The sequence below is a fragment of the Ovis canadensis genome, chromosome 26 (genome assembly GCF_042477335.2).
Source record: "Ovis canadensis isolate MfBH-ARS-UI-01 breed Bighorn chromosome 26, ARS-UI_OviCan_v2, whole genome shotgun sequence".
Classification (NCBI taxonomy): Eukaryota; Metazoa; Chordata; class Mammalia; order Artiodactyla; family Bovidae; genus Ovis; species Ovis canadensis.
Window position 1 is genome coordinate 54376671 of NC_091270.1, and position 18799 is coordinate 54395469.

Below are 18799 nucleotides of genomic sequence, written 5' to 3' on the forward strand. Positions count from 1 at the left end.
CAGATTGATGTGTTTATCGTTTTAAACATATTGGAATTTACTTGCTGTGAATTCTGTTTGGAAGCCACTTTTTTGTGTTTTTTCTACAACTTCACTCACATGGTGATGTCCTGGAGCAGGAAATGGCAACTCACTCCAGTATTCTTGCCTGGAAAATTCCATGGCCAGAGGAGCCTGGCAGACTACAGTCCATGGGGTCACAACGAGTCAGACACGACTGAGCAGACACGTGGTGAATGACATTCGCACACATATATTCGGTTTAATTGGACAGTAATGTAAGTGGTCAGCTGTGCTCGATTGACAGTCATGATTCTGTTTTATCCTGTGTAGGAGGTTCCTTGCAATATGCTAGGCTTTCCTTTGTGGTCTTCACATAGGGGATTATTAAAATAGGTTTGTGGGTTTAAAATTTATAGCAGGCTGAATGAACCTTGTGTTGTCATTGAAATTATTTATGCCAACTTCAGATGTATGTCATTTCCTGTGACCAACAAATCTTCTTAATACAATATTTAAGATAAAATGCAATTTGAAGAACTTGTAGACCTTGAAAGCTGCAACGACCTTAGAGCCCATCCATCTGCACAGGTGAACACACCGAGGCCTGGGGACCTGCAGGGACCCTGCGAGCTTGTGCCGCAGGGGCAGTGTGGCTACAGCCTCAGCAGGTCTGTATCTCAGGCCAGCACCCTTTCTGTTGTGCTGTGGCCTCAGACACGGGGAGGGAAAGACAGAAAAGAAAGACAGAAGGAAAGAAGGGTACATGCTACCACGCTGTCCTGAGGGCCGTTGGTCTTGAAGCCCAGCGGCCTAGAGGCTTGGCTTCTTTCCTGTTTATGCCCTTGTTTTGGCGTTGTGGAATAATTATTTAGCTTTTTGTTCTGTTTTCCTCTTAAATAAAAATGAAGCTGCTTTTTCTGCATCATATTATGTATCTGTTTTTGTCTTTGTTTTTTGGTGAGGAAGTGAGACTTTACCATTCTTGTTTTATGAAATGAAGTTTCTTTAAGTCTTTATGCTCCAATGTTCAAGTGACTTATGAACAGGTAACGACGTCTGATGATAAAATTACAGACCTGGAAGCTCTCATTCCGTCCTGCAGGACTCAGGGGACTGAGCGACCACACTGTACTTCTGCTTACGGCTGGCTCCCAGAGCGCATTGCGGATTTTCTCAAGTGCTGCAGCAAGGTGTAAGATGACGCACGTGGATATAGCCTCCAGGCAGTGCTCACACTGTTTCTGTGGTGTTTTATATCCTTAAAGGCTTGATCCGAAATAAAACACCATACTCTAGAAACTACACCATGTTTCCTATTATTAATATAAATACATACTCTTTTGATGCCTCATTCGTGAGAATATAAAATAGGCAGGGTTCTAACAGCGTATAATGAATTCTTGGATATTAGGTACCTTTTATATCTAATTAAATGCTTAAATTAAGAAGACAAAGGAGAGTTGCTGCATTTATATATATATATATTATTATTATTTTTTAAGATATATTTTATGTTTAATGTTAATAGGAAGCCCAAAAAGATGGTGGTTGATTTCAGGTCCCATTTCGCTAATTCTTGGCCTAGAAAAATGAGGAAAGTTTGACTCAAGCAAGATTCCATCAAGTGCCCTTACAAATAATGAAGCCTCACACTATTGCAAGTTTCCAGGAATTTGGTTGTTGATTAACTTTCTGTAGGGAAAATTGTATTCTTGGGAAGAAGTCTGAAAAGTTAACCATTTGCCAGTGGACTTAGTAAAGAAAGGAAAAGCCAAATCTATAGCTTGATTTTTAAGGTCTGCTTATAATTTTCAATCTGTAGTACTAGGAAGAACTTAGATTTAAATAATGGAAATAATATAAAATTCCACATATTGCTTTTTCCCTGTCTTACTGTACACCCACTCTGTATCTCAGTATGCTTACCCAAAAGTTTATACACCACTTGAATTCCTTTTATTTTTCTCCTCTTATCATATGTTGACCAGTAGTCTTGACATTACCTGAAATCTTTACCAGGAATTACAAACATCTCAGCAAACATTTTCTGAGGAAACTGCTACATACAGAGTAATTGACCTAGTAAGCAGAAGATTTAGTCAGTTCACCACTTACAAAGCTACGATTTTTACCACATACCGTGAATTATCATCAGGGAAGTAAACTCAAGAACCAAGTGTTGGGTCATCTTTCTTAATGGTAAATATACTTGTCAGTCTGAGTGGGCTACAGTTGCTGTAGTAAATGATCCCAAGTTGTATTGTGGCTCAAACACAGCTGAGATGGATTGCTTGCCTGTCCAGTTGTGTGAGGCAGACATGCCTGGTGAGCAGGTTGCTTCCTTCTCTGCAGAAATGTAGCAGCCTCTCTCCATGCTGTGCCGTCCTCCCCCAGAGACATCTTCCTTGTTGTGTGTCTTGCTTGTAAAAGGAGGGGCAGGGGTTCTGAAGGACCTGCAGGAGGCTCGGGTTCTGTCACTCACACTCTGATGGCAGGTGGGGCTGGGAACAATCTTTGCAAGATATCCTCCCAACAGCAACCCTGTTCCTGGAGAAGAAGAGGGGTTTGGGTTGACAAAAGGATCTCTCTGCTGTTCCTTGAATCTTTTTATCCATTTCCTGATGAGCCCTGTTTGAGTGAGGTTTTTGGCAGGGAAGGGGAATGGGGATCTTCAGAAGCTCACAGATGCCTTGGCATTAATATAGACTTGCTGTCTTCATTAATGGTAATTTTAAATTTTAATATTTCTGCATATTTTCCAGAAAGAGAAAGTGCTGTTTTTTAGATTAAAACTTATATACTGTTCTTATTCTCACATATAAGAATCAACATAAAACCTTTCAACTCTAATGAAACAGGAAGGTGAGTTAGAAATCAATGCATCCACTTCTGATAAAGAAGGCACATGGTATGCCGTCTGGGATGAAGTTTGTATGGTATATAGATGTATTAGTCTCATGTTGTGCTGTAACAAATTACCCTAATTCCAGTGTCTTAACACAAATGTGGTAAGCCCCGCCACTGTTGTTACGTGTCCTCTGACTCCAACCTCCTATATCTCTCATGTAAGAACGCTTGTCATTCCACTGTGCCTACCAGAATAATCCAGGCCAGTCACCTCACCTCAAGATCCTTAAGGTAATCACACCTTCAAAGTCCCTTTTGTTGTGTAAGGTAACATGTTTGCAGTGTAAATGAACATCTTCTAATGCAGGGATTAGGATGGGAACTTTGGGGACCAATATTTAGTTTAACACTAATAGGTAAATAATGTGCAACTTTTTCTCAGGAAAAAGCAGGACAACAAAAAAATGAATTTTTGGCTGGTCTTCAGAAGACAGCTTACTCATCAGACTCTCCCAAGTAGTCACAAAATGTTGATTCTGGAAGGAACAGTAGAGATTTCTCATTTAACATCCATCCCTCATAGGTGAGGATTGCAGGTCTGTAAAGAATGGAGATTTGCTGAAGGTTATTCAGATCTCAGAAGCAGAGCTTTGGGATATTCTGAGTATTTTAATATAAAGGAAGAGAGAAGGGACCTTGTTTCTATTCTTGAAACTTGAAATGCCATTTAAGAAGTTTTTGTTTTTTAATAATACTAATAAAGCATGAGAGTCGGACTGTGAAGAAGGCTGAGCACCGAAAAATTGATGCTTTTGAACTGTGGTGTTGGAGAAGACTCAAGAGTCCCTTGGAATGCAGGGAGATCCAACCAGTCCATTCTGAAGGAGATCAGCCCTGGGATTTCTTTGGAAGGAATGATGCTAAAGCTGAAACTCCAGTACTTTGGCCACCTCATGCGAAGAGTTGACTCATTGGAAAAGATTCTGATGCTGGGAAGGATTGGGAGCAGGAGGAGAAGGGGACGACAGAGGATGAGATGGCTGGATGGCATCACCGACTCGATGGACATGAGTCTGAGTGAACTCCGGGAGTTGGTGATGGACAGGGAGGCCTGGCATGCTTTGATTCATGGGGTCGCAAAGAGTCGGGCACGACTGAGCGACTGAACTGAACTGAACTGAATAAAGTGTTCCCAAGTCTACTGATGGCAAAGACATGATGTCTTAGTCTGTCATGGACCCCATACCTCAATAATATAAATAAAAGAAATATCTCTCTTGTTTAAATAGATCAGCAAGGAGACAGGCTTCAGGCTTCATATTTGAGAGAAGAGTTTTCATGATGAGTCTTACTGTCAAGTACTTTTATTGTTGCCTAGAAAGGAGTGTATTGTATTATAAAAATACTGGAAACTCTCACCTCTTGTCATCAGCCCTGTGTTTCCTGCTCTTTCCCCTTTGTGCTGAGCACTCAGTACGTGGCGAGGCTGAGTGCCCACAACATAATCTGAATGATGAAATGCTGCCAGATTCCAAAGACTTGGTACACAAAGAGGATTTTAATTTATTACAAATTTTTGTATCAATTATATGTTAAAATGATGATGTTTTAGATAATGTCCGGTTAAGTAAAATATATTATTAAAGTTAATTTCACCTGTTTTCTTTTTATGCAGTTTAATAAGGTTACTAGAAAATAGTAAATTATATATATGCCTTTCATTGTATTTCTGTTGAACAGGACGGCCCTGAACTTTCCCATGTAACTAATGATGGTGTGACTTGAGATTGAACAGCTCCCCTTTATCCTGATCAGAATGAGTAAAAGTGGCACAGCCAGATTTTTCAGAGCTCGCTCAATAAAAATAAAATATGTATTATTTAATCTTACACTCAAAACCAGTAGACTCACCAAGACTTGGTGAGTGAGCGTGATGCTGTGTTACTGTAATATAGTAAAACCTTGATAATTCTGGGGGGAAATTACAATTAGGACTTGACTCAAAGAAGGCTTTAAAAGAAATACACATCTCTTTGCTTCTAGGAATGTATAAAAACACAAGCTCAGCTCAGGACACACAGAGTGATGGTAAAAACATAGTTTGTGGGAAACTCAGTAGATTCGGCAGTGACTTCAATTCCTGATTTTAGCTGAATGACTTTAGGCAATTCAGCTAACTTCTCTGAAACCCGTCTCTACAATGAGATTAACAGTATCTATCTAACAGGATTTATCCTAAGGATTATACGCGATAGTGTAAGTGAAGTGAGGGCCTAGGTCAAGATCCCCGGGCAGCAAACTCTGAGTCAAATATTAACTTGTAGGAAGTGTAGTGCCAGGGAGGGGTAGGGAGCACTGTGGAAGGGAAAGGGAAGGAAGCTGGGCTCTGATGCAATCCCTATGGAGGCCTCTGTTGACGTTCTCAGAGGCCTGAAGTGGAGAAGTGTCCCTGCAGAGCTGTCCTGCAGGGCCTGAAGGAGCAGGCGACTCCCCTCAGCTCTGGGCGGCTCCCCTCAGCTCTGGCAGCTCCCCTCAGCTCTGGGCGGCTCCCCTCAGCTCGGGGCGGCTCCCCTCAGCTCTGGGCAGCCTTCCGAGGGGCCGACAGCTGAGGCCGACGTGTCCTTCCCTCCTGAGCGGCCAGCGGGGTGGCCCTCCACAGTGTCCACCCGGGCTGTCCCCTGCCCTTTCCCTCGCAATAGGAAGTACATGCTGTTGTGTTGCACAACGTTATCATAATTAATTCAGCCATGGGAATGGTTTCCCATGCTCTCCTGTTACAAACAAGGGCAGATTTTGAACTCATCTCCTGGAGCATACATATATATATATATACATATACACAAGAGAACTAGCAGGTCACGTGACAAACTCTACTCTGCAAGGTAATACCAGATTGTTTTTCAGGGCATTTAGATAGAGGAAGAGCATAGTAGGTGAGATGGGACCCCAGGAAGTTTTAATGGCCCTGTTACATTCTGTTTTACATATCGGGGATGGGGATTTGAAAGGTGTTTAGTTATTATTATTATTAGTTTAATTAATATACTAATTAGTATAATTAGTTAATTAGCATGAATATTGCTTTTATATTATTTTCTACATCAATTAGTACTTAGTAAAAATACCCCTGAGGAGAGAATAGACAGAAGGTGCCCACTAGGTCTGTGAAATCCCTCAGGATTTTTTCCCAAAGTATGTAGAAGAGGACTAAGAGTGTGTTTTTAAGTTATTTGGTGTCTTGCCCAGTTGTGTTTCTACCCTATTAGGACGGGAGTCGTGAAAGATGCTGTTAGCCTCTTTCTTTCTCTCCTCAGTCCTGCGCTTTCCTGGGGCTGTCCGGCACCCAGGCTGTGTGTCTGCACTTCCTCTGAGAGACATGAGGTTTCCTCCAGATTCTCAACCCAGGTTGGGGTCTCAGTCTCACTGTCACGCTGACGCTCCTCAGCCCTTGGCTGCTGCTCTTCTTTGTAAGGAGGTGTCTTCCTTCTGCTAGAGATTTTTAGTCTTCTTGGGGTGGCTTTGTCCTTGGAGAATTTGAGAATTGCACAGCCTAGCTCTGACCCCTTTTGAATGCTATTTGTCTTAGATTCTGTTAGATTTCCATTTATTGGTTCCTCTTACATAAACATGTGTTCTGGACTGTCTTTAACATCCCAGAGGTAGTAGCATTTTTATGGGGGATGCTGTAAATTTCTATCACATACTTGACCAGCACTAAAGACCCCCCTGAATGAGCACGGCTATGTTGAAAACCATTTCATTTATCAGAATAATTTTAATTTATTATCTAAGAAATAAAAGATTTCATCTAGAGGCGGGACCTCACTGTTGAGTTAGAGTTCTGTAGAATGTTTCCTCCAGAGACTTGGGGGGCAGTATGGTGGTGGGGACAGAGCAGCTGTGGGAAGTGGAGGTGGGTTGGGAGCAGCAGAGAGATGTTTAAGGCACAAGAAACAGGAATGTTTTATTGGTGACCATTTACTATTTGGTGGCTTGGGCTTAAATAGGAACCAGGATCTTCTTAATCTTTGTTACTGAAGCGAGGCTCCAGTTGAGCTCTTGTATTGTTCATTTAGTGAAGCTTGGGCAGGAGTGTCTGGATCTAACTCTGCTCCCCAAGTATCACGAACGTGCCACTTACACGTCAGACGCGGTGCCAAGTGGTGCATCTGTGCTTCTTTCCCACCAACAATGTCATTTCTTGCAGCTGGGATTCTCAGCTACAGAATAAACGGAAACTGACACTGCATACCTGAAGGGTAAAAGGAATCTCCTGGGAAGTCATCACGTAGCTCACAAACTGGAGGGAGGAGGCTATTTGAGAATCACAGTGGGACAGTAGGGTCCCACCAAGAAAGGCTGACTGCAAAGGAAATGCCAAGTGGCTTCCATGGGAAAGGGGAGGGCAGCCACCACAGCTGCCACCACTTCCGCCACGTGGATGTTCTGACCTTGTGTCTCTGTCACTCCCTTGGGAGCATCAAGTGGCCGAGCTCAGGTCCCATGGCCCCTGATGCAAACTTACAGGGACTGGGATGATTGGTCCCCTCTCTGGCACATGGTGGGATTTCCTCTCAAATAGGAAGTTGTTTTTAGTGAATAACCTGAAATCAACAAATGGCCATTGAGTCACATTTTCCCCATTTTTCCTTGAGATCTGGAAAATTTAAGGAACTTACCCAGAGGCGTATGTTCAGTCAGGGACGAAGCCAAGATGTGAACAGTCTGCTTGGCTTAGAACCGCTGCACTTTGCTGCCACTTTAGCGCCGTTAACCTTGGAGACGCCACCGCTACAGTCTCGGCCCCCCTGGAATGTGGAGGAAGCAGAGAGTGTTAAGTAGAAATCTACTGGGTTGGTTTGTTTAGGTTTTTTTTTTTTTTTTTTGAGGTTGCACATTTCCTGCTGATCTGGTTCCATAGAAACCGTGCAGATGTTACTAAGGACTCCTTTGGGGGTGTGGCGATAATATAACCAACAGTTTAGGGACACTGTGTTTGAAACAGTCCTGTATCTTCCCAACGTCAAAAAGTCTGACTCGGTTTTCGAAGCTAATCGTTTGATCCCCTTTGGTGTGGATAGTCCAGCCTGTACTTGTTTTAGAATGGACCAGACTCCTGAATGTGCTCCCAAGATTTTTCTAAATCCTTCAGGAGTTCACTTGAGGGTAAGCTGCTGTCACTCCAGACTCCTCCCTAGACGTTCTGTTCCTGGAAATGTCCTTCTGAAGCCATGGAGTACAGCTTTGGTCTTACAGGGATTTACATGGTTTCTTTCTGTGTTACTTTTTTTTTTCCTTTGGTTGGAATTCCAGAAAGACCTTGCTGATTGAGAAGTTTAAAATAATATTCATGTGGAATGGGCAGTTTGGTGTACTGTTCTTTCGAGAATGAAAGGCAGCGGTGAGTTTGGAAACACAAGCAAAAATGTCTCCGAATGAGCCCACTCCCCTTGTGATGCACACAACCGCCGCGGCTGCTCCGAGGCTGCGTGTGCTGGTACCCTGGCCCCTTCCTGAGCACGCTGCAGGCCGCGGCCCAGTGTGGTCCCCGCGTTGCTCAGGGAAGCCTGCCTCGACTCCTGATGACCAGGCCTGAACCTATGGAGACGCGGCGTCCATCATGGCGGCACATTACTGTTCTACATTTGCTCGTGTGATTATTTGATTATTTTTGATGAATAATTCTTTGGTTGCTGTCTATCTCAGTGTAAGACCAGCGGGAGGAGGGATCAATCTGATTTGGTTTAACATTGTATTTCTAGTGCCTGACGTCAGTAATGAAGGAGATCGTAGTGGCGAATGGACTTAAAGGGGTGTTTCGTCTTTTGCCCTATAGAGCTTATAGTTACTTCCATGTAACACCAAGCAGTGACCATTTTTGGTGAAATTAAATATGATTTGAAATTATTAAAGGCTGATAGACACTGAGAAGTGACCCAGAATACTAAGTGAACTAATCAGTGAAATGGAAAATGAAAATTTGTGGGTTTACAGGACTTGCTGATAAATGAGAGCGAGGCAGCAAAAACTGGTGCTCTCTCTGCCCTAGTCATTTTGGGGTTTTTTGGGAAAAATGTACTGTGATTGGCTTTGCTTCTTACTTAGAGAATAATTTGTCATTGGTGTGAAGCTCCACAAGGGCAGCGATGTCTGACCTTTCATTTCCTCCTGGACACTGTGCCTGGCCTGCCTTAGGCACTTGGGGGATATTTGTTGAATTGACACGAAATGTTATTAAGCGATTATTATGGGCAGGTTTATTGGACTGGCTTCTGGAACAGCATATTTTCTCAGCACTGACCATCGTGTCGACTGCTTTACTCACTAGTGCTGGTTTGCTGATTGGCCCCATATGAGGAGGACGAGGAGAGACTGAAGGAAGAGGGAGCCACTGCGGGCTGGTAGGGGCTGGTTTAGTATGCAAGGGAACTCACCAGGCTTGTCTCGAGTGGCCGAGAGACAAGCCGATCTCTGCGCCTGCCCCCAGGGTCTTAAAGCTTATAAGGAGACTTACCTGAGTTCATCAGGCAGGCTGTCCAGATGGTCCCAACACCACCTGTCTCACGGCCAAGTGCTGGGGCAGCTCCTAGTGTGGGGAAGGCAAGCGAAAGGCACATTTCAAGGACCGGGGCTGGGTGAGGAGTCGCTGATCGCCTGGGCCCAGCCCCAGGGTCAGCCAGTAGACATGTGCTTTTGATGACCTCCTCCAGCAACTAGAAGAACAGCTCTGGGGGCTCCGAACTGATACCACTTCTGTACCTGCATTTCATATGTACTTTGAGTTGGAATAAAGAAGACCTCCCTTCCAAGGATTTAGTGTCTTAGTTACACACGGTAGATTTCTGCCCCTCCAGAAGGTCTAGTGGCTTTCAGACAAAGTGCTGTGTTTCTTTTCCCTGTGATAGCTTGAAAAGGTCCGAGCCGAATGTGGCAGTGTCAGCTACACAGAATTACGTCTTATGAACACAAGGATGCAGCTTTCCATCTTTGTTTTCCTGGGCTTCTAAATAGGAAGTGTAATAGATGACTCTTGTCTAAATGTCTTACGTGACTGGCTTTGGTTTATGAGGGATAAATAATGATTTTTTTCCCAAGGTTGGAGCTATTTCATGCTTACAGGGTGTTTTCTTCCCCACCTGGCAAGAACGTTATTTAATTTTAAAGGTAAGAAGTTTCTATTTAAAGACTTTTCCCCATCCAGTTGCTTTGTATGTTCGAAGAACAGATGGAACTAAAGCCTGTGAATATATGGGCCAGGCTGAAGGCCACTGGAAGGACGCAGCTGTCCTTGAGGGTCAACAAGTCAGAGGTACTTTGACCTCCGGCTGCCCATCCCCAAAGACAGCAACTGTTCATTAAGTTCAGGCTTAGTTAACATTCCAGATAATGACTTCTGAATGAAGGAAATCTTTAGCCCCGCTTCTGGACAGAACTTTCACTTTTGTGTCCACCTGAACGGGGGAAGGTAAGCACTCATCATGCCTCTATGAGAAGAGTCAGCAGGTAAAAGGAAGGGGCTGTGAAGCCAGCTCCGCAGGCTGGGATTGCAGGACAGAGGGGCCCGAGGGCAGGTCTGTTCTGGTGGGGGGGGGGGCAGTCTGTGAGGTGTGTCTGATCTGCCAAGGTGGTAGATGGGTGACACGTGGCAGCGGGTTCGGGCTCAGACTCAGCAGAGGTGGGGCCAGGGGAGCCTGCCTGAGGCCTCCTGTGGCCGGACCATGGGCCTCAGCATCCGATCCTGCCTTGGAGCGCTGGAAGCCTGCCTCCTCTGCTGGGTTCAGAATTGGTCCTCAGACTGGAGGAGGATCAGCAGGAAAGCCTGGAGAAATAAAGCAGGGAGTAAGTTTTTATCTAATCTATTTCTGAAACCATTTGTTGTGGGCATGTACTCTCAGTGGCTAGGGTAAAATAGATACCATTCTCCACAGGGTTCCCTAGCTTGGTGGTCATGTTGCTGAATGGGAAGAAATAGGACCCGAGGATGGCAGGATGCCTCACTCCTGCCACGTCATGGGCAGGAAGCTTCCATACGTATTCCAGAGCCAGGGTGAGCTCCTGAGCTGCTGGGAGAGTCGATTTTTCAAGCCTCCTCTCTGTTCTTATTCCATGTGTGGGCTGACCTCCATTCACTTCTAGAGTCAGTCTCCTCATACTGGATTTCTCATTTCAAGGTGACCATTTTAAGCTTTATGGCAGTGTGAAAAGATGTGTGGCTGTAGAATGTTTAGTATCAAGAAGCAGATGGCACAGGAGGAAAGCAGCTCATATTGGACAGAAGTCTCAGTTCTATTACTTGTTATGATGCCCCAGGCAGGCCAACTTGATGTTTCCTGGGTCTCAGGAATCTCTATCTATAAAATGAAGAGACTGAAGGGGATCATTTCTAAGGTTCCTTCCAGCTCTCCCAGTGACATGAAGTGCACATGAATGGTCCAGAAAATAAATCATTTATCAGCACCTTCGTGACAGTAGCACCAGCCTCTTGAAGATGTTGGACTCTGGGACCCTGACTCCCAGATCGGGGCTCCACACTTTACTCTGCTCAGAACAGGCCAGTGTGATCGGAAGAACCTGGGAGAGCCCAGAGACGCTTTCACATCCATCACCCTGTTCAGAAAGCAAGCCCAAGCTGGTTTCCTTTTGTACCCCTCCCCTGCCTCTCTTCCCTCCCCAGCCCTCTGTGGGTTGAGGACAATTGGGATGTAGAATTCTTGGCCACTTTGGCTTCTCTCCAGAGTGCATAAGTCAGCCTGCAGCCTTTTCCACTAATGTTTTCATAAAGAGGAAGGCGCATCGGCCCCGTGCCAGTGTTGTCGTCGTCTGCCTCATCGGAGTCTGTAAGCCCTCGGCTCGCTGACACCCCGAAGGCGCCCACTGTTGTGCTTAGGGTGGTCGAATTTCCCATTGCCCCTGCCCCGCACCCCCGGCTGTGTGCGAGCTGTATGCTAGGGGCCTGGTAGCATCAGTGCTGACGGTACCTAGCAGGCACAGGTGAGCAATGTATTATCATTGCCGTTTAGTCGCTTCAGTCGTGTCCGACTCTTTGAGACCCCTATGGACTTAGCCCGACAGGCTCCTCTGTCGATGGGATTTCCCAGGCCAGAATACTGGAGTGGGTTGCCATTTCCTCCTCCAGGGGATCTTCCCAATCCAGGGATTGAACCCATGTCTCCTGCACTGCAGACAGATTCTTTACCGCTGAGCCACCTGGAAAACCTGAAGCAATGTATTAAATGGAGTTAAATTCTTGGGGGCTCTGCTTTTTAAGAGCTTTAGAGCTTTTCTGTTGACCGTTAACTGAGACACTTTTTAGAAGCCTGTTAGGACTTAACGTACCAAACGGTGTTTTCAGTCAGAGAAAACCTCAGAAGATGAACTGTGGATTCCCAGCCTTCTAGTTAATGGGCGTAATTAAATCTCTCCTACAATTTCTATTTGGTGTGGAAGTCACCTTTATTTTCTGCTAAAGCTTTTATGAAAAGCTCTTTTGTACTTTATAAACAGCTGCTGCTCTCCAGGAGGCCTGCCTCTGTTTCATGGCAGGCAGGCTCCTCTGAGAGGCTGGCTGACGTCTAAAGACAGTCAAGCCTTCTCAGAGCAGGACGGTCAGGACAAGGCCAGAGTTAAATACTGCATCTAGTTGGGAACCCCGTGTGTGCCCAGCACTGCAGCTGTGCGTGATGGAACTGAGAGGGGAGGAAAAGTAGACGTGTTCAGAAAGCAATCGGAAAGCCACGTTGTTTAAATGGTTTTCAAGACGTGCTGCAGTACGTGTTCACCGTGTCCTTGTTTATGGAGCAAAGACTGCAAACAAAATGCCCAGGCTGATGCATCTGTGTGCTGGAATACTACGCAGCTCTGAATCAGGACGAGGTAGGTTTATGTGTGCTAAAGCAGAATGCCCAGTCTGATGCATCTATGCTGGAATACTACGTAGCTCTGAATCAGGGTGAGGTGGGTGTTTGTGTGCTGAAGTAGAACGTTTTTTGATGACCAGAAAAGAAAGGAACAATACTAGATCATGCTTTCATCGATAGCCGTAGCCCATAAGAAGGAAGAGGGTGCAGGCACCCCGTCCACGTGCGCAGCGTGCGTGGACGAGTGATCTCGGAGAGGATGCCTCCGAGACCGGCCACACGGTGTGTTTCTGGGCGGAGGCACTGGGGGCTAGTGTGGGGCGGAAATTTCGCTGCCTGCTCTATTTTACCTTTAAGCAAGAAATCTGTTTTGCATCAACTGTATTCATTTTTCAGAAAATAAAAATTATGCTGAATTTTCTTAAAGTGACGAAATACAGTGGAGAAAGGAAACGTCCTGTGTATTTAAGGAGTTTGTTCGACAAGTAGTCACGGAGCTCCTGCTCTCTGCAGATGCTACTGTAGAGGCTGTGATGCCAGGGGTGCCCTGCCAACAGGAGATGGCAGTCACGATGGACCGTGACGGGGTGGAGGGTGGGGCTGTGTTAGGAGGGTGGCCAGAGAAAGTCCCTTGGAAAAGGTAACGTTTGAGCTAAACCCCGAATGATGAGAGCCAGGATCAGGGTGCAGCAAGAGTGCCGGCGGGAGGACCCCCGTGGGGACCGTTCAGGGGAGCCTCGGCCAGTGGGCGTGTGCGGGTTGAGCGGAGGCCGCCATCTGCGGGGATGAGGACCCGGCCTGACTGAAGGGCTCCGTGGCGCTGGGCAGGAGCAGGATGGACCCCGGTTGGCAGGTGGGGCTGAGCGCAGGGCTCCCGCCAGCTTGCGCAGACGCCTCCCGTTTGCTGTCCTGAGGCTGCGGAGGCGGGCCTCTGTGCTCTGTGTCCGCAAGGAGACGGGTGGAAGTACTGGGGGTGCAGGGAGGGCAGAGGAACGCCGTTCTCTCCAGACTCAGTGAAAACATCCGCCAGGCTCCTCTGTCCACGGAATGCTCCAGGGGTTCTTCCCACTGCAAGGACCTGCTGGGTCTAAAAAGCAGCCCCAGTGTGAGGAAACGGCGTGGTCATGGTGGGGGGGTCTGCCCTTACCTCGCAGGCTGGCTTCTCCCACCTGTGAGGTGGGGGTTCTAGAGTCCACACTAACCCGGCCCTCAGGGAGTGGTTGAGAACCAAAACGAGGTAACACGTGCTGCCCTGTAAAGCAGAAGGTGTTCAACAGGGGAGGGTGGTTACTAGGAATGACGCTGCAGGAGTAATAATACCAGCTGAGCCCTCTTTGGATAAAGATGACACATTTGGGCTGAGATAGGATATTTCTGCCAAACTCCCCAGAAATCAGGTTGTATTGTCACAGATTCCATTCCTGCCCATGCTAGCACATGGTTCCCATTGTTTTTATGTAACCTTTTCAGTGGAGCAAAGAAAATGAAGTTCATCGGGAGGCATGTGCTAACTCCTTATTATGCCGCCTGGCAAATACCCAGACCATGCGCTGCTTTTGCATCTTGTTCCTTGTTCGCGTCTGTGACCCGTTGAAGCAGGGTCTTGTGTCTGCCGCCAATACCTTAGACTTTATATTTTGGCTCTGCTTGTTGGTTCCTCCATGGGCTCCACCTCAAGATTTTTTGTGTTAAACGGAGACACTGGTCTATAGAATCATCATATGCTTAAGTTAGAATTTTGCATGTTCTAATCCAGCGACTTTATCATCACTTTTTATATCTTGGGAACATGCTTCGTAAAGTATAAAGTCACTGCAGGATGTTTTTAATTTAAAGGATTCAGTAGCTTCAGATTACCTGGGAAGAGAGGGAAGTTTACCTTAAAGTAGCCAAAAATGATGTCATAGACTCTAAACTCGGTGTGTTCCTGAAGGGGAGGAGAGCTCCCCGATCTTCCAAAATCTGCTACCTTATTTTAGACCAGATTCTAGCAAGATTCTCTGATGTCTTTGTTTTGCGTGTTGCAGAGTTAAAGCATCACGTGCTTCAAGGGCAGGAGATGGGGAGTGAGGAGGCCGGAGCGGGCTGTAGGGAGCGATGCCGTGGGGCTCGGTCCAGGCAGCACCCGCCAGGCCCACTGCCAGCGGAGGCGGAGGCCCCCAGCTTGAGCACTGCTCAGGCGCCTCGGGGCTCTGCTACGAACTGGACGAAATTTGTGTCCTGAGTCATCAAAGGAAAGATCAGACTTGAGGAGGGGGGTCGGTTGAGGCAGCATTGTCTTTCCAGATTGGCATTTTACAGACCGTATTAAAATGGCATTTATATTAATATTAGCTCTGAGACCTCCTTTATTTGGAGGCTTCTGTGGCCAACCCTCTTAGCCATGGGATGTCAGATAAGTGAGGTGTTGCAGTCCTGAGTATTATACTCAAAACTTCACGTGTCAGGAACTATCATCCTCTGTTCTTCTGTTAGCTTCGGGGGTCTCTCACTCGGGGGGCTGCATGCATTCCTGTGCCAACAGCTTTTCTAGCTCTTGGGAAGGCCTCTTGCTTCTTATTGATCAGAGCTGGCTTTATCTGTCTCGCCCTAAGCCATATTTAAAGCTAACCTGTGCGAACCAATTGACTTTTTTTTTTTTTTAAACTTTCCAGTCTTAGAGGGAGGTGGCATACCATCTTTATTCTGGCTTTCTTGTACGGGCTGACCACACTCCTGGTTAAATGTCTGGCTGTAGTAGTAGTCTAAGGCTGTAAGAAACATTTAATTCTTCAGAAAGCAGTGCAGTTTGAGTTACTGTTAAACAGCGCGTGGCTTGAAAGAGGGAAGAGAGGGAAAGCAATGTTTGTTGGGATGGCTTTGTGGCTGTCATCCTTGTCCTCACCTGGAACTGACTGACTGAGCCGCTTGATGCCTAGTGTTGTTGTTGGTTTTTTTTTTCTATCTGGAAATTCATCTCTCTTACCACCCCACACGGTGCCTCACATTACTCGAGACTTTGATTTGTGGTCTCTCTATTTTGTTGTTGACGTTAATGAGCTTGCTGCACAATCGCAGGAGAGATAGTGTTGCTATTTGGAATGTTAATGAATTGCTCGCCTGGCCAATTGCCATTTGTTCTAGTGTGTGAATATGAATGTGTGTGTGTGTGAGTGTGTGTGTAACGGGGAGAGACGAGTAGCGAGGCTGGGACTGCATTTTTTTTTTCCTGTTCGCAGCCAGTGACGTGAGCTGTGCCTGGAACAATCAGACCCGCTGCAAACGGGGTAGTTGAAGATGCTGGGGGAGGCAGCCTGGTGTTTCTTAGGCTGAGGCGATCTCGGCGCTCCGAGCTGCTCAGGCACGACCCGGCAGAGCTCCTCCAGCTTTCAGAGCCGTGCAGCGGCTGGAAAGTGCCTTTGTATTTCTCCAGACCCCTTCCCTAGGCAGCCTTCGACATGATTGGCGTGAACAGTGTTCAGAGTGCCAGCAAGGTGCGGGTGAGGACCTCGGGCTCTGTGAAATACTCCCGCGAGGATTCCATCCGGCGGCAGTCACACCGCTCAAAGTCCATGAAAATTTCCAACTCCTCAGAGTTTTCTGCCAAGGAGACCAAGGTAAAGACACACCGCGTTCAAGCGTGCGGACGGTCGCGTGTTAGGATAATGAAACCTGCTATGGTCTTTGCCAGCGTCTAATGTGCCGTGACAAAATGAGCAAGTAAGGCACCTAAAATGGCTCTAGAATGATCAGGTGGGATCAGGTGAGGGGGCAGGTGTCTGGCATGAAGATGGGGGCGTGGGTCAGTTTGGTAAAGAGCCAGTTGGTGGAAGATGAGGGCAAAGCAGGGCTCAAAATGAAACGAGAGCGGGGAAGTGCTGGTCGGCAGATCGATCGTGGCTTCGTCTCAGAAAGGTTGCCTTGACAAATGACTTGTCAGTGCAGGGTATTTTTAGAGCATCAGGAAGACAGAGACAGCGTGTGTGATTTCATCGTTCAGACAGGTCCTCCTGCCGTCCCTCCCCCAGCTCCCCTCTGAGCTTGTGGAGGGCAGACCTGGTCCTCTTGTACTCCATCCTGAGCTCGCCCAGAGCCTCAGGTGTGTGCGATGGGGAGGACGGTCCTCTGCCACGTTCCTTACACACATGTATGCCGATGCTGTGCCTCCGTGAACCACTTGTCTTTTTGCGACTGTCTGTGAGATAACATCATCTCTGCTTGCCTGAGATGTGAAGGGGGTGATTACGTAGTGAGATGGGCTTTTACTCCATGCAGTATATTCTTGAGAGTCTTCCCACCACCATCTGTGTGAGCAGGGTACTCAGAAACACTCCCACTCCACAGGTTTAAAAATGGAATCGTGGAATCATGGGATTTCAGAACTCTGGCTGGAGCTGTAGACGGTTCTGCTGGGGACTCTGAGGTTTGAGGTGTGCAGGGGACGCTTCAGGGCAGAGCTCAGTGTCAGTCTGTCCCCTCACAGAGCGTGCCAGCCCCCGTCTGTGGCGTTTACCTTCTGAAGGACTTGAACAGTAACAAATTCCCCTCCACATATGGCCAGGGTGGAGGCAGGGGGCGGAATGCCTCATGCAACTTTAAAAACATGTTGGCTTCTTAACGTTCCCCCCAACCCCTTAGACTGTGGCACAATGGGCTTTAACCCCGGCTATCATCAGGAGATTTTCTAGTTAGAGTGTCTTCAAATGTAGCTCTCTCCTCCTCTGTATCTTTTTAAAGCTCTAGCTTTAGGTAGCAGTGTGTCTTCACCGTCCTGTTAATGTGACCTGCATGAGGATGTATCGCATTCCACTGGAGCTGTTAGGAGTGGTGTGATGAATCGGTTTCCTGCTGAGACAGACCTGGACAGCTTATTCTGTTTTTAAGTAACTTAATGTATGTGGGCAGGTATGTGATTCTTAACAAGCCTCTAAGACTGGCTTCTAATTGAGAGTATTAAGAAGCACCTTTAGCTTTTGTTTTAACATGGACGTTACCCGCAGTATCAGACCGTCGTCATCTGCCCCCAGTCCTGGTGATAATGTAAGCATGGACATACTAGTCTGTGTGCCCAGAACTCTGGTTGCGTGCTGTCGTGTTGGAGTCTGGCATACATGCCAAATGGAAGGACATGCTATCGTCTCTGTATGTCACACAGCACAGGTTCTCCTGTTTGATTTGATTCTAGGCAAGAGAAAGCCGAGCATTATTTTTTGGGGGGAGGGTGGGTATTGCAAGCACTTCAGAAAGTGAAGACTCTAAGAGAGATCTGACAGAACTGTCACCATCACATGGTGCTTTGGAGATTAGAGTCAAAGTCGTTTAAATTCTGCTTTTTGAGGCATACGAAGTTCTGGAGAGTGCCTTAAGAATGTTCCCACTATCTCACAAGAGATATTTTTATAGCATTATGATTATGTAGTCTTTTAAAATTGAGTCCCAGAAGTAGGTGGTTAGAAAGTCATTAGAATGGGAAATTAGATAGATGAAACTTAATCTTTCTCTAGCCATGTTTTATTCCCTACATGAAGTAAACTGAACAACACTATAGGCTTTTACCCTGAATATGCTGAACCAGACTACATTACAGATGTGTATAAATACATACCAGGATGAACTCCTGTGCACAGGGTACTCATTTTACTCCCGGGGTTAATAATCAGAATTCTCATCCACCTTGCCCTTTTTTTTTAGCACTTAAAATCAAATCAGTGTTTCTTCCTGCTAATCATGTAAATAGCACCTTTTCATTATCTTGACTTCATCACCCGAAAGGCAAGATGTCTAATCTAATAATCAGAAGAAATACCAGCCCCCCCTGAAAAGCAGCCCGTAAGGCACCATCAGCTTGTGCACGCTCCTGGGGTTTACCTTTGTGACTCTGGGACTCGGGCTATTTCTAGAATCGGTGCCTCATTGTCGTCCCTGGTCAGAGTTGGAGCTCTAACATATTTGTTGCAAGCTTTATAAAAATGTGTATGGCATTCATTAAGTGTCCCAGCAAAGTCCGGCTTGGAGCCTGTTTCTCCGGGAAGCGCCTGCTGTTGGGAGGCACTCGCGAGGCTCCAGGCCACGAGGAGGCAGCACAGGCCTCCCAGCTGTCGGCCCAGCTGGTT

The 18799-nt window shown here is 46.5% G+C and overlaps 1 protein-coding gene across 14 annotated transcripts in view; it reads left to right on the forward strand.

Annotated features, from left to right (window-relative positions):
- The window catches only part of PSD3 (pleckstrin and Sec7 domain containing 3), a 589734-nt gene that overhangs the window by 428177 nt on the left and 142758 nt on the right, over positions 1 to 18799 (forward strand). Inside the window, exon 1 of one of the 14 annotated variants that reach the window (XM_069572789.1) lies at positions 15827 to 16303. The exons of the other annotated variants lie outside the window; for them this stretch is intronic. Within the exon in view, the coding sequence (XP_069428890.1) occupies positions 16145 to 16303 (159 nt within the window). The 5' untranslated portion in view covers positions 15827 to 16144. Of the gene's footprint in view, positions 1 to 15826; positions 16304 to 18799 lie in introns of those variants that run through there. 14 annotated transcript variants of the gene reach the window in all.